Raw genomic sequence first — 16,116 nt, forward strand, 5'->3', positions numbered from 1 at the left:
AGAACCCCTAAAAGAGACCAAACTGGGTGTGGCTGAAGCTTTTCTTGATCCCTTATAGATACCAAAAAACTAAGAATAGAATTAAAATTTGTATATTTCTTCGTGTGTAACCCTAAACAAGACCATTATGGCTTAAAATATTGGCGTTTTGCACGGAACACCCTAAGCGAGACCAAACATACGAAATTTACACCCCTAAGCGAGACGACGAGCATCCCCGTCACTTTCATATGCGAGTTCCCCCCCCCCCGGGGGAAATAGGTGTAAATTAAGGTGTATATAAATTAACGCGAATGTTTGAAATTCGCGTTATTAAAGGGGCTAGGTCGCGGTATTTTATGTAATTCTATTTTTTTGGTTAATTAATAGCTCTAAAGTTCAAATTGGCCGAGCAAAGTCTTAAATTATTAGCAAAATCATGGCCACAAAACAAACAAGGATGATTTCCGAGCATTGCAAATGACACTTTCATACAATTGGAGATAAACTTGAAAAAAGTCGGGCCAACAGTTTTCAAGTTTACCCAACGCAATCCGTTTTAATTTTCTCGAATTTTGCCCATCTACAGTTCAAATTATTGTGATAGTTGAGTTAATACTATGACCAGTAGGTCAGTGCCGAAATTACCTAAAAGTGCGCGATATAGCCCTTTTAACATGCATCGTTAATTTCCTATAAGAGGTTAATCTGTCAGCCAGATTCCATTCCCATAAAACTTCAGTGAGTAAAAATGAAATGAAGAAGGAATAAAAGAAATAAAAGAAACATGGAATTAGAAATGAGCTAGAACAGAAGAGGCCTGGGTACTAGTGTGTCACTCGGCCGACACGTTGCTTCAAAACATTTACTCGGCTTGTAGCAAAAAATGCGGCATTTAGATCCAAAGATATTTCTTGTTGTTTCTCTGTTTAACTGTGTTAGATGTTTTAATCCTTTCGACGACGGTCAGTATGATATCGACTGGGGTGGACCTGTAACTTTACGCGAAGGACAAGTAACGCCGGTAAGATTGAAATTATAAATGGCTATGCTCAACTAAAGTTTGTTCTGTATAATAATTTAGCAAGCTTTAGTAGCTTCCGTTAAACTGCAGTTAAATACTGAGGTATATCACAAAACTGGCACCTTAAGGTGGGATTTTTAACATGTCAAAACAAGTATTCTGTCGTTTGGCTAAATTTGTGAAATAGTTTATGAATGAATTTACCTGTCGCCGCTCCGGAAAATCTGCGGTTTGCTGCTTTGCAGGCCATCTTGTAAGTACTTCAACTCGTAGACATTAAGCTTTTAGCTTGGAATGAAATGCCTGCCACGCTGCTGCAAAGAGTAACATAAAATTTGGAGAAGGCCAACAGTTTTGTACGCCAAGTTACCAAAAAAAAAAACTAAGTTTTCAATTTTTACTCGATCAGTGTCATTTCAACTGAAGCTTGTAATTTGAATTTGTATTGATTCCTGTCTTGTACTTTTATTTATAAATTTGGTATTAAAAAAGTCAAATTGTGAGCTTCAGTATTCGTGTAAGCTGTGAAGATATATAGGTTATTCACCAGCCGGGAGGTCCGTATTGGGAAAAACTGTGCCCGAGGTCTTGGATACCGCCCGAGGCCGCAGGCCGAGGGGCGGTTCCAAGACCGAGGGCACGGTTTTTCCCAATACGGACCGACCTAGGCTGGTGAATAACGTTTTTATTTTTTTTCCCACTTTATTTGTTTTTAAAAGAAACCTAGAAAGATTGTATCACAAAATCTTTGTTTGTATACGCGCGCCATTTAATTTCAATGTTGAGTCGATCGACGGGTTAGCAAGAGTGTAAAATGCTGTTTGTTATTTAGTTCGAAATAAATTAAATGAACCGTATTTACAGAAAGGTTCAGCATATTAAATTAACACTGAAGAGATTCAATCAAAGAAATTGAAGTAGTAAATATATCATAAATGTAAAATCGAGCCAAAGCATTATCATTGACAAAACTAAACGCCGATTCCGGCTTCCCGATGAATGTTTTGATAAAGAACTCTGTTCGCAGGATGCTAAGTTTGAGAATTTCCCGAAAAAAAAAACTATCTGACGGAAAGACAGTTTCGGTATAGCTATACACACTTGTATTTAACGAATTAATAAGCTCTGCGTTAATTCCCAGCATAATTATTTTGTGATAAACAGTGCGAAAGTGAAACTAAATGAAATGCGAAGCTTGGACGTACGGCACAATATTGTCAGAATTATTTTGGCTGTTTTTAATTAACGAATCTCATTTTCTTGAATGATGGCAACTAGTGTTTTGTTTTGGCAAAGAAGTGGCCGATAAAAAGACAGTTTTTACTCAAAATTGAAGTTTAAAACCGGCGCAGCTTATCGTATTAAAATGGCGTGCAAATGATTGCAAAATGCACAAACAACCACAAACTCAACAAACTATCAACTAGAACTTAATTTGTCGATAAACAAAATCAACACTCGCCTTTAGAAGAACTTCAAGGCCTTTAATTCCACTTCTATTCTGTCTTTTCGCATTTACAACAGTTGGTGAGCGGCTATTTCGATTTTGCTGAGCAAATCTTTCATGTGTTCGTTCGTACAACGCTGCAAAATGATTTCGCGCGGAAAGTACACTCGACGATTCATCTCGCAACGGATACCGCCCGCTGTCGAGGGCCGGATTGGAGAATACCGCCCGCTCCCGGAACCAATCAGATCGCAGGATTTGTAGAATACCGCCCGCTCACGAACAAAGAAAAAAATAAGACTGGTTATTTTGAATATTTATAGTTGATGTTGACATAAGAAGTGGTACTAGTGAAATATTAATCTTAAGTTATACCAAAAACCCATAAACGAATTATGTTGCTTACAACTTTGAGGAAAGCTTGCATTTTGCCTGTTTAAAAGTTCTGTTTCACAATTTAGAAAATTATTTAGTGCACTTTTAATCGCATAGAAACATCACTTCAGCAAGGTTTATTCGGCTAATATCACAATCATAATTTACACTCTCTGTTTCATTATACAGTGAATTAACGAGGCAGTCTGTGCTTTCAGCTGCTAAATGCTCGCACCTATAAAGCTAGTGTCAAACAAAACTGTTCATATAATTTACAGTGTAGTGACATGATAAAATATCATTTTAATGAGTGAGTGATACAACAACCTGGGACCCTGAGTCTACGTTCCCTTTGACCAGCAGTTGGAAAACGAGCAACCCTGGAGAGTTCTGAGTGGACGTACGAAAATATCAGGCCTTAAAAAATATCAGTCATGAATGGAATTGCATATGCCTAAAGCCTGCCACACACTAGAGCAACTAGCTGAGCTAACCGCGAGGCTTGCCCGGTTTGCTCAGCAGATTTCTCTCGTGTGCGGACATTTTTCGTGAGAATTTTGCCTCGCGAGGCCTTGAGGAAAAAAACTATCGTGTTTGATATTTTTTGCCTCGAGAGGCAAAATCCTCAATGTGTGCGGGCGACGTAGCAACTTGTTCAGCCAGAAATATTAACTGACCAATAAACACATGCAGAATGCTCACGTGATTCAACATGGCGGTTTCCAAATCAAACTTGCTAAGCACTTTCCTCACTGTCTGCGGTGAAATGTGCAGTGAGTAAACAGCTGAGCAAACGGGCACAAGAGGCGAAAAGCTCAGCTAGTTGCTCTAGTGTGCGGCGACTCAACGAACTCCTTGGTGTTGGCCATGTTTATAGTTTTTAAAACCCATCAAAATCGATCTTGCAAAATATATAACATTCAAGATTTGCTTGTTTCGTCAAGCTTGCACAGTAAGGAACAAAGACTCGGGGTACAAGGTTGATGATACAACTGTACAGCAGTTCACAGTTTGTATAATTTGTCAAGCTTTCACAGCCTGCGTGGAGATTTCCCAGAACTACATGTACATGTACAGTATGTATATATAAAAGGCTTCCAGTATAATTACATGTGATTGCTGGCGATCTACTTTATACTTCAGAAAATTCTATACTCTTGATTAAAAATTCTTCTTAAAATTGTCTGATACATTATAACAAGATTGTCTATTTATGCTTCTTCAAATCATTCTAACTTGTTTCTTTTAGAATGGAGAAGATTACTTGAGCAGTAGAGAGTCATTAGTAATGATCACTAAAGATAATGAAAAGTACAAGTGTATATTACCCCAAGATGATCTACCAAAACAGGTACGTTGGTAAAATCCTTATAAATAGTCATTACCTGCCATGCCTGGTAAACACTGGCAATGGAAGCATCATAAGCAGAAGCAAAAGCATTTAAGCAAAGGCAGAAATGGAGTAGGAATCAAAAGACACAATGGGTCTTTTGATTGGATAACTTCTTTTGTTTATGCTTCTGACTCCTTTCATCTTATTTTCACTAAAGTGTACTGATCCTTTCTACACTGTATTTTGATTAAGCTTCCAACTCTGTTTATGACTCTGTTTGTTTTTATAATTTCACTGGATCCTAACACTACAGTATTTTAATAAAGGACCTTATGCTTACACTTCCAACTCTACTTCTATTCTGTTGCTAGTGTTACCAGCCCTTAAAAATGTCTTTACTATAATAATCTGTGTAGCAAAGTGACTCGGAATAATTTGTTGCTCATTGGGATGGGATGCAAGTGAATTGCAGATTATCTTGCTCACCCCGTCCTCCCATTCTTTTGTATACAGTCAACTTTCTCTTACAGACACCTCCATAAGATGGACACCTTCAATTTGCGCAAATTGGAGGTTGAGCATGGGGCCAATCCCTCCATCCTGTAATAAACTAGTGATTACAGAAATCAAGCAGCCCATTTCCCCCATCGGGATAGAGGGCAAAGGGGAAAGTGACTGGTTTTCATTTTGTAGTCACAACAGCGTAATGGTTGTTTGCAAGCCGATAAACACCAACCCAGGATTAATGTGAAACTACACTAGGCATAAGAAATAAAACACTTTTAAGGAAGAGAATTGGAACCCTCGATCAATTTATAATCCCGCATTGCCGAGTTTCAGATTAGTTTACATTGGTGACTTTAAAACTAGAGGACAAAAAAAAACTGAGCAAAAAAACAACAACAAAAAACTGAAATCAATATTTGTGCTTTTAAATCCTGGATGAGGTTAATCATGTTTTGAACAACCTGACCTCGGGTAAAGATGATATTGATCACTTGGGTTTAATTTCTTCCAAAATGTTTTTATTTGCAGAATAGATATTCCTTTGAAGGCCCAGATCCAGAGATACTTTTAGAGTCTCTAGTGAGGAAAGGCGAATGCTCTTACAGGGTAAGCCCACTGCTTTTGCGTATTTCTAATTATTTATTTTTATAGTAATGATATGTATTTGATAAATTAATTTAATAGACTTTAATATTTATTATACATGTGTATGTACCGCCATGGCACGAATCACAGCTTGACCTTTGTTATCACATTTCAAAACTTGTCCAATGACTTCTACTTAAATATACTTGTAAGGTACAGTGTAGACATGTTTACAAGCATGACGCAAATGTCAGGCTGGCACCATTACATGTAACTCCAGTTTCATTAGCATGAAGTTATTCAATGACTAGGGTGAGGTGCATTTTCTAGTTTGGTACTCCTGGATGGGAGGCTAGTCCATCTCAGGACACCCCCCCTCCCCCCAGTATGTTAATAGGCAGGTATCCATACATGTAGACAGTCTAAGCACTGACACTGGGTAGACAGTTCAATTAAGCACTGCGAGTGTAAAGTGTCTTGTCCTGGCCTGCCTAGCAAGTGTTCAAGTACAAACAAAGAGCTTTTTCTCCATTCTGGCCGCACAATTCAAAAACTTGGGCTAGAGCAGCCAATCATCTTCTTGCTCATCATAATGGTAAACTTACCAAACTTAAAACTACATGTAAATGGAAATTACAAAATATAGAAATAATAATTTTTGATCCCTGACAAAAATCTGTGACACAAAACAAGGCCACATTTGTGTGATGTTCATGCAAGACTATTTTGTAGGCTAGGAAAGAGTGAGTATGTTTTTGCAGTTGTTTATTTATAACGTGATTACACTACGTTTCTGTTCTGCAGCTAGATACATACTGGACATATGAGCTCTGTCATGGAAGACACATTAAACAGTTCCATGAACTAAAAGCTGGAGTTCCGGTTTGTATCCTTGTATCCTTTCTCTTTCACTTCATTCAGTGATAGTGTTGTCATTCTAAGAAGTAATTCTGGGTAATTTTGATCCCCACCAAAGTGAACGTACATTTATAAGCCATCACAAGTCAATGCAAATGTACGCAAATGAAAACTGGTGTCTACCTAAGTCTCCATTTGGTGATGCCTTTGGGGTTCAAATTAATGATTTCAGGGCTTTTTAACTCCAGAGCAAGATACATGTAACTGTACGATTCAGTAGCTCCTTCTTGTACATGCCATGATTGTTTGCAACAGGTTACCTCAAATAATTTTTTTCGTTGCGAACTACAGGTTAAGGCAACAACGAGTGCCAAAAGTGTTGAGACAATCGGCTCTTCTAGAGTACCTTATGCAAATTTCACCCCTCACCTCTTTGATATTACCCCCCTCCCCCCTCCTGAAACAATGTTAGATTTGCTATCTGCAAGACTTGCTTTGTCTATGTACAGCATTAAATAAGGGGAATCGGGGGGGGGGGGGAGTGGTCTAGAAGCAGCACCAGATTTAAAGTACAGAATTGGAAATATCAGTGTGCTGTATAAACTGTTAACAAAAGATTAATGTGCATTGTTTGGTTATGTTTTAGGATGCAAAGGCACAGGAATATTACCTTGGGAAAATGGAACCAAAGGTGTTAGACAAGATGCCACCAGGTGCATTGTATTGATCACGTGATTAATATAGGCTGACGATTTAGCATTTTTGTGTAGAGAAGGAAGAGATGTGCTTCCACCTACAGCTCAGAGAACTTCATTAATTTGTTTATGTATTTCATCTCAAACTCATTAATAATGCATTATCTGGAGCTAAAAAAAAAGAAAATCATAACCCTGAAGGAGGTTTGGATACCCGGTCTTAACTAGCATATATTTTTACCATTTTATTTCTGTTTACTTCTTAGTTTTCGTTTTGATTAAGAAGATAATATCAAACACTCGAGATGTCCAGTGTTTCATAGGCTATCCAAACACCTTGAATTTCATCAAAAATACTCTGCTGCATGTCATATTTTCAACTCTCTTCTAGGTGTTTGGATATCCTGATGAAACACTGTCTCTTGTGTTTGATAGGTTACATGTAAATTTGGTCAAGTCCTTACAGTGACTACACTCATAGCAAATCACGATGAGAAATTTTGTTGATAGAAAGTTCCTTGTTGTATGATTGCAATACAAACAGTAGTTTGTAACTGATAAAATAATAATTATTTAGCAGATTGATTGTGTTTTACATCTCTTGCAGAACCCAAACCAGTTGATGCCCCTCCTACAGAAGGAACAGAATCCAACAAGAATGTACGACTCAGTTTAGCATTGTAACTTAAAGAAAATGGCATTATATTGTTGAATTTCTCGTCTGATTGTGGTTTACTAGTTACATGAACATTGCAGATGGATATATAAGTGCAAAAAGTAATAATTATTGATTTTTTATGCATCGAACAAAATACTCCCAATGTATCCCAGGTGTAGCTGCTCCAAAAATATCCGACCTGTGTTTCCCAACATGTTAACTTAACATGCAGTGCATCTTTTGACTGTTATATCAGTTGGCATGTACATGTCAATACCATCTTTGCATTGATTCGATCAGTAATTCTTCTGATGTTTTCTGTCTGTCCAAATTTACTGAAGGCTCTTTTTCTATCAATGCCACTGCACAGATTCCCACTCGTAAGCTCAATGGGCACGAGTTTCCTTACTTCAAAGTGACAATGGACAATGGGACTCCTTGTGATTTGCTTGGGAATAAACCTCGAACGACAAGCATTCTCTATATGTGTGCACCAAGGTCCAGTAACGAGGTGAGACAGTGACATAAAATAAGACTTTAACTGAGGCCTTCCAAGGGGTTTTGGTGACAGGCGACATTGCTCCAAAATAGAGCACCTACAGCTGACAGTAACCAGCACTGAAAAGGTGTATATTTGCAACAGTGACAACGTTTAACTCACCAAAAAGGCAACAGGTGGGTTGGAAATGAGCAACTAAGTGACATCAGAAACCCCCTTGGAAGGTCTCTAACTTGCTGGATGTGTCAAGCCTTCAAATGTGTGATTCAAAGATGATTTTGATTTTATTTTGTTTTATTGTGCATTTTTTGGTAGATTATTTCTGTGAAGGAGGTACAAACATGTCAGTATGAGGTGGAGGTGTTTACGCCACTAATTTGTGCCAACCCAGCATACAGGTTAGTTTTTTTTTTGATTGCTGATAGTTTGTAGGTTCAAGATACCATGATTCCATTGTGCTTGTTTTTCATAATAAGAAAAAAACTGTATGTTATAATGGCCCTCTTTTCTTTTCTTGGTTGCAGTTATCGTGAGAAGCCAGTTCATCACATAAGCTGCCACTCTATGGACGGATCCCCAGAGTAAGTAGCTCCATTGTTTTTACTTACTATACCCAAAGTTTTAGGTACCCTCAAAGTGTACCTGTAATCAGTTTAATTGTTACTTGTACCTACACTACATATTTTTGGCACTAATTTAGTAACCTCTCTCCAATCTTTTGCCATCGAATTTAAATTGTGAAAACTCGAAATCATACTGTTTAAACAAAGACTGCGAGTCTTAGAGTGTGTGCCTTCACAAGTTTTACTTTATTTCTGTATTTTTGTACAGAAGAGTACACAACTTAATAACGTTAATAATAATGAGAATTTGCAGTGGCATTTCCACGAAGTGGCTCTTCATCTACTGACATTTTAAATCTGGGGAAACCAGAAACCTGATAAAAATCCCAACTGGTAGGAGGTGGACCAGCTGTTGTCTACAAGCGTGGAGAAGATGACCACTGTAGACCAGGGAAGACAAATCCATCTAATGGCAGGGAGGAGGGTTTCAACCCAGGACCTTGCGATTACAAGTCCAGTACCCTAAACACTAGGCCACACTGCCTCTTAACACCTTCAATGGGATGTACATGTACTTGCTGAATTTTCCTGAATTTTGTTTCCAGTGAGCCAAGAAGTTATTCTGCACTAATGGAAGAGAAATTTGGCTTAGAGGCATTTGTGATGGGAGAGGTTTGTATGTCGGAAGTTATTTAATAAATATGTATAAATGTGAAAAACTAGAAAATAAAGAAACTTCTAATTATCTTTGTGACCATTGCAAACCATTCATATAGTAACAACAGGTGGATAAATTGCTAACTGTTTTAATAAAAAAAAGTAAACAACTGTTATACGAGTGGAAACTAATTTCAGGTTATGGTAATTCTTTCTCTATCTTTGTACCAGGCACCAGAGGAAGAACACAGCCCACCAACTGCGAAAGATGAACACAGAGACATGCCCCCTCAGCCAGATCAGTTACTAACCGCCTCCTTCCTGCGTGGGGAATACTGTCTTGTTGGGGTAAGTGTACATTTTATCACTGGCAGACACTTGGCACACTTTGAATTCTCCATTCAGTTCCGTCTCTTGCGTTTTCCCAAAAAAAAATCCGAAACGAATTTAAGTGAAAAATATAATTTCTTGAGTCATTTAGGTGCCGGTGCTAAATTCTAGTTTCTGCAGTGGAACATCGAGAATTTTTCTTCCCCCCCCCCCCCCCCCGCTCCAGTATTTTGTTGAGTTGCTATTACAATTTGCCAGTACCTAGTTATGTTCCTTGAGAGAGAGGCACTGTAATGGCTAAAAAACTGTCTTTCCCACTTTCCCAATAATAAACACAAAAAACGACTAACAATTTAGCCACTCTATTGCTCTACTGAATTCACGAAGCAATCCAGAATAAACATACCATTTGTTAGCCTGGCAGGCTGGAAAACCGAGAGAGAAGTGAAGTGTGGGAACGGGCGCAAAGCTTCAGTAGAGACAAGCGATATGAAATCGAGGAGGTTGGCAAACTAACATGGCAAACTGATCTAGTTTTGTGTTGCTTTGCAGGGTGGCTCTGGTTGGTGGAAATATGAATTTTGCTATGGAAGACATGTTGTGCAGTTTCACGAAGAGGTATGACAATGCACAAAACATTTTAACAGGATGCAAAGACATTGAAATGTCGCTTTGGATTAGATTAAGCCTCGAGCCCATACGGTCTCAATACAGTGGCCTCGACATAAGACTATGGACACTCTTTGACATAGAATTGACGTGCAGTGATGCCCCGAGAAGAAGTATATAGAGATTCGTCACAGACCTCTTCAACACTAGTGATCTTACTACAACAGAACCCCACCATAACACCACTTCGGATTCGTTGATAGAACATTTTCACGTGGTGTTCTGAAAGAACGAAATTTCTTTCCTTGTGAAATGGTCTCTTTACTTACTTTTGGAAACGCTCTCAGCTGCTGCACCAACTTGTTAGTACGACCAACGTTTTAAATACCGTCACTTTTTGTTCGCCTGAAGAAAGCCCCAGCTAGTCAATCTCCTGTCATTTTTTCAGGTATTCCAGAAGGCCAATTTGAATGTAGTGGTTGTTCATGTACAAAAAGCCTTTAACAATCCTTCTTTTATTTATTAATTCAAGGAACACGGACCCAGGATGAACATTCTCCTTGGCAAATGGGTTAAAGAGGTGTGTCTCGCTAAGAAAACCTCATAAATAACAATTTTCGATCTACCATGTCAAAGGAAAAGAGACGTGGCCAGTGTGACTTATGCTTAGTTGTCAGTTTACCATCAAAGCATAAATACTTGACAAATAACCTGTGCCTATATCTTCACTTATAACTGATAATATTCGCTTTTTGTTTGGGTTTATCGAGTGGAGTAGGGAGTTACCGCCCGGGGGGGCACTCCCATATATGAGCTATATAGGTATGTGCCGCTGTGAAGGGTATGGTTTTCAAGCAGTTTAGTCTGGGATAGGGTATAGAAATCAGCGAGTTTTGGTCTAGAATAGGGTATCATTTGCCGGAAAACTGATCAGTAGTATGAGGAATTAAGTCCAGAATTGGAATAGAAACTCAGAAGAGGAAGAGGCCTTCTTAAACGTAAATAAAATCATTGCGGCAACGTTGTTGACAGATGGTTTGCCATTAAAAACACAAATAGTGACACAGTTCTGAAAACAGCAAGTCTGGGATAGGGTAGCGATTTTCGGTGTCTAGTCTAGTAAAGGGTTGCGAAATCAGCTGAACAGGGTCTAGTATAGGGTAAGGGTTTCAGAGTCCCAGCGGCACACCCCCACCCAAAAATATATAGAGTACCCCCCCCCCCCCCCGGAGTTACCGTCGTTACAAGTTAAACCAAGTTTAACCACTCGCTGACTTTTTCCGAGTTAAAACAACTACTGTACGTCTAAACCAGACAGAAGACATATAGTTCTAATATTAGTTCAAATGCAGTGCTATGATCGTCCATGTTGGAGTAATCTTGACACAGACTGGCAATTTTGATAATTACCATCCTTTGTTAAGATAACTCTTACGCGGACAATAAGAACACGGAGAAAAATAATGTTTGAGCTGGAGGAAGCTGGCATTCATTACGAGAATGTAGGAAGTTTGCCACAAGACAGAAAGTTGGCTTGGGTAACTAAGATTAATTAGACCGTTATCTAACGTAGGTGTACGTAGGTACAAACGAGCAGACGGGCGAGCAAACGAGCGAGTGAGAAATTAAAGTGCATGAGTGAGCACACAGCGGTCAAACGCTGCGCGCGTGCGCAGTTCCTGCACAATTCCTGCCAAAATTCTCCATACAAAGTCTTGAATTTTTCGAAAGCTTTTGCTTTAAAGCCAAAAGTTAACGCCGCCCGTGGGAAGTTAAGGTTTATACGCAGCTTATGGATGGGAAATTTGATAACTGTCCTGCACTGAGTTTCCGAAATTGAAATTTTCTTTCATGTATTTCTGTGACAATTTTTTACTAAAGTTTGCACGCTTTCGAGCCAAATTCTTTGAAAGCTTCGAGGCGCCGAAAACCGGAGGTGACGTCTTTTTTGCGTTTGACCGCTGTGAAATGAGTGAGTGAGTCTGGGCTCACTAGGCTCCATTTCAGTACGTTTTAGTGATAGTAGCTTTGTTTGGGCTGAAGAGTAATATTGCTATAAAGCGGTTCGCTATATCCGGGTTCCACTGCACATGCACGCTGCTATTTTTTGTTTCCTTCTAGACTTTTGTTTTCTTGCAATGACACATTTTATAAGGGTGCTAAAAAACAATAAAGTTTCTACAGCAAATGAGCGTTTGCTGTCCTCTTTTTAACGCGGCGTGACCCAGCCACTTTAAGATGGCTTGACCCGTGCTGAGCGTTAATTCATTTTGTATTGAAATTACAGGCCCATGTAAGCTGGAAACAAGACAAATGGACAGGTCAAGTGGGGTAAGATTTTTTCCTAATAGATAACCATAGCGGTACCGTTTTTCATAAAATTATTAGTTTTAACAAGCAACCGTGAACGGAAGGGTTTCTTTGCTCGTCCCTGGCGCCACATTTAAAGGGCTCTGATTTGAAGATTAAGAGAATGACATCGCTACTTATGGATTGAGAAGTGACAAATGTAAAGCCTGGTACCACATGAACGTGCTGCTCAATAGCTAACACACGGACGAAAAGTTATTATCAAACAGTACCACATGAAAGAAGTTCTTTTTGATACCTTTCATTAGAATGCTACACACTAGGGGATCATCCACAGGCTTAAAAGTAATAACCACCTCAAACGTTCATTTGAATGATCCTGTTTCACTGAAAATTTAAGTTGCGAGAACCAACATCTAAGAATTAAATGTATAAAAAACAGCAAACACTATATTTATCTTTTCAGCTACACGGATCATTTCTACAGTGGCGGAGAAGTCTGTGACATAACAGGAAGACATAGACACGTTCAAGTTAGGTTAAAGTACGTGTACCACCTTGTGGTAAAAAAAAAAAATTGTTTTATCTCAATGACCATATCAATGACAAAATTATGGATTCTGATTAGCTCATTGCATACCTTATATATAAACTCGCTGTAACATGGGCAGCCTTTTCCTGCCCAGTCTTAGTAAAAACTAACAGAAAAAATCCTGCTCTCCCGTATTTACTCCATCAAACGCCGCCCTCAAACAAACGCTACCATCGATTAAACGCCGCAGATGGAAGCAAAACTACCATTGAACGCCGCCGTCGGATAAACGCCGCACCCAATCTTCCACAATTTCAGCGGAAAAGCGAGACATCGGAACTTTAAGCATAATATTTAAAAATGATTTACCGTAATTGTTGTTAGTGATTTAGAAAAATATGATTTGAAATAAACGCCGCTCTCAAATAAGCGCCGCATCGGAAATGCTAAAAATTTAATAAGATACGTTATTTGGCTACCCAGTGTTCAAAAAGGATTTCACAGGAGATAGATGAAAATGCTAAAAAAAATACTTAAAAAGCTAAATGATTTTTACTTTGAGGCGTAGTTCTTTTTGTTTATGTCTTGCTTATGTTATTGCAGATGTAAAGAATCGACTCATTTACAAGAAGTTGCCCTTTCGTTAACAGAGCCTAGCACTTGTGAATATGTTCTAAGGGTAAGGTCATTACTAGCAGTTAATTAACAATTTAGATTACGTAGCTTGAACAAATAGCTTGGAGAAAATGTTTTTTTTTTTTAAAGAGACATTTCTCCTTGTGTGATGCAGAGAGTTTCCAAATAGAACTATTTAGGTCATGTCAGTAAAGACAAAAGCATTTTTTGGCCAATTTTATAGTCATTCAATTCGACTTTCAGCTTGCCAATGCGTGACAAACTGTACGAGCATTCGCCATTAGTGGGAAATTTGCTAGTATAACAACTAGACTACTGTATAGGGCGATCTTTGCTGACGTCATTGTTTACATTTTGCCTCATTGGCATACGACTTTGCGTAGAGAAGGCATCGTGCTACATACAAATTGACTCCAGATATTAAAAGAGCTTGTAAAACTTAATAATCGGCGAAATTTTCAGCTCATTGCGTGCAATATTGAAGGAGATATAAACGTTCAAAAACTGCAAATTTCTGGGTGGCAAAAGCGCTAATGAGTCCATACATTCTTTTTAAAATATCGAGTTTTCAAACCTGCGTCACATATTAAATACATCGGGCTCAAATTTATAACGAAGGTTAATCGTACCACATTCTTTCAATATTCAGAATTAATATTTTTGTAGCTTGATCAGAAAGTGAAGCGCTTATGTTAATGAAGCAAGCTTTATATTGTAAACAAAGTTTGCGGTTTTGAAATCAGTTCTTATTTTCTTTGCAGGTTGAATCTCCAATTATTTGTCCGTTATTAAAAAAGATGGACGAGCATGGATTATTTCAAGTGGAAGGTTTATGAAAATTGACTTTAAATTTGACAAGTACGGAACATCTCCAACATCGAGTGACTTTTGAGGCTATTTAATGAAAGATTATATTACTTGCCAGATTCTTATATATCTGAGGGGCTGGGTGAAAAATTTTGTAAACAAAGATTAGTTGGACGAAGTTTTTATCGGAGAGTCAGAGATCACCATATCCCTCCCCCCCCACCCCCCCCCCCTCCCCCGATATTACCTCGATCCTCGACAACGTCTTCCCTAAAGTACTTCAGGTTTTGAAATCCAAGATGGCGGCCCCGCAGAGTTTTGGTCAAGCGGTAAAGAAACTGCACTTAATAAAAAGCTTCGTCAAATGACAACTGTACGGTGTGATTTAAGACGTGCTGTAAATGTTTTATCTTAACAGTTTATACAGATACAACAGATACAATAGCACTTATTGGATGAGGCTGGGCAAAATACCATGATTTGTCTGTAGCTAGCAATCAGTTCTTTGCCAATGCCGAAGTCAAAGACAAAAAGCTTGATGTACAACACACTCACAATCGCAATATTTAGTTGTCACTTAGTTCAATAATTGTTTTATCATTCAACTTGTGAGCTTTTTCATAGCTTTTTAGAGGTTTTTCTTCAATTAAATTGAAAAGTACTTAAAAAAAATACAAAATAAACTAAATTAAATTAAAACGTAGGCACCAGAGACCAGGAAACTTGCCCTGAATTTCGTTTTGATTTGCCTTTGGTTTTTGGTTTGACAGTAATACTCGCGAGTATATTCTTATTTTTAGGCGATTACCTGCTGGTTTCTTAAGCAATTAAAATGAAGGGAAGAATAAATGAAATAACAATTTTCTATTATTATATCCGCAGTTTTTCTTTTAGTTTATTTAATTTTATTGGGAAAAAACAAAAAGGGTTATAACATTAATATATACATGTAATTGAATATAAACAAAATTAATAAAAAAGGCAAAGATATTTCCAAAAGGGGAGAGTGCAAACGGGAAGCAAGTACCCATGCCAGGCGCTTCCCGAATTGTATAGATATAAAGATATTTTTAACAAGGGAGAGAATAATTGCATTTAAAAGCTATGAGATGTTGGACTTAAAAAAAGAAAAAAAAATACAAGTAAGAAAAGTTAGTTCCTATTACAACAACAGTCTCTCTAACTACAGAACAGGTAGAGGGACGGTCTACATCGAAGATTGAGCATAACAACGAATAATAAGATTTGGTGACAAAGCTCTTGAAAAATGAAATTCGAGAAAAACTTGAAGAGGGGGGAACTGTGTAAATTAAATTCCACAGCTCAACAATCCCGTTGAAGAAGGAAGCCTGAAATGAAGTGGTTTTACAAAAATTGGTTTTTTAGCATTAGACGTTCTGGCATCTCATCCTTTTGTTAGAGTGTAAAATTACAATTTAACTTCTATTTCCGCTGCTAGAACCCGAGTTTTTGTTTGTTTGTTTGCTTTTGGCACAACACATGAGCTGTAGCATGCAGCAATCGTCACAAGTAAACGAGATGACACACAAAACGTCATCTGTGCATTAGAAAACATCCCAATCGCAGGTTATAGTTAACCAATCAATTGTTCCGAGAGTGATTGGTTTAAGGTCGCGGGGGATATATACAGCATGAATAAATTCATGAAGCGAAATTTTGCTTGACCTGCATCTTTTAAAACGCTTATTCCT

General features: G+C 38.1%; 1 protein-coding gene across 1 annotated transcript; it reads left to right on the top strand.

The window, feature by feature from the left end:
• Window positions 1-825: 825 nt before the first annotated feature.
• LOC144629880 (endoplasmic reticulum lectin 1-like) lies at window positions 826-14,509 on the top strand. Its single transcript, XM_078488124.1, has 17 exons — window positions 826-1,003; window positions 4,075-4,176; window positions 5,194-5,271; window positions 6,055-6,132; window positions 6,755-6,821; window positions 7,411-7,463; window positions 7,832-7,972; window positions 8,276-8,358; window positions 8,485-8,541; window positions 9,129-9,195; window positions 9,412-9,528; window positions 10,063-10,128; window positions 10,652-10,699; window positions 12,407-12,450; window positions 12,896-12,973; window positions 13,565-13,640; window positions 14,359-14,509. The coding sequence occupies exons 1-17, from the start codon at window positions 866-868 to the stop codon at window positions 14,431-14,433; spliced, it is 1,368 nt and encodes a 455-aa protein (XP_078344250.1). The 5' UTR covers window positions 826-865; the 3' UTR covers window positions 14,434-14,509.
• Window positions 14,510-16,116: the final 1,607 nt, after the last annotated feature.

The sequence above is a fragment of the Oculina patagonica genome, chromosome 11 (genome assembly GCF_052425735.1).
Source record: "Oculina patagonica isolate OP01 chromosome 11, crgOcupat, whole genome shotgun sequence".
NCBI classification, from domain to species: Eukaryota; Metazoa; Cnidaria; class Anthozoa; order Scleractinia; family Oculinidae; genus Oculina; species Oculina patagonica.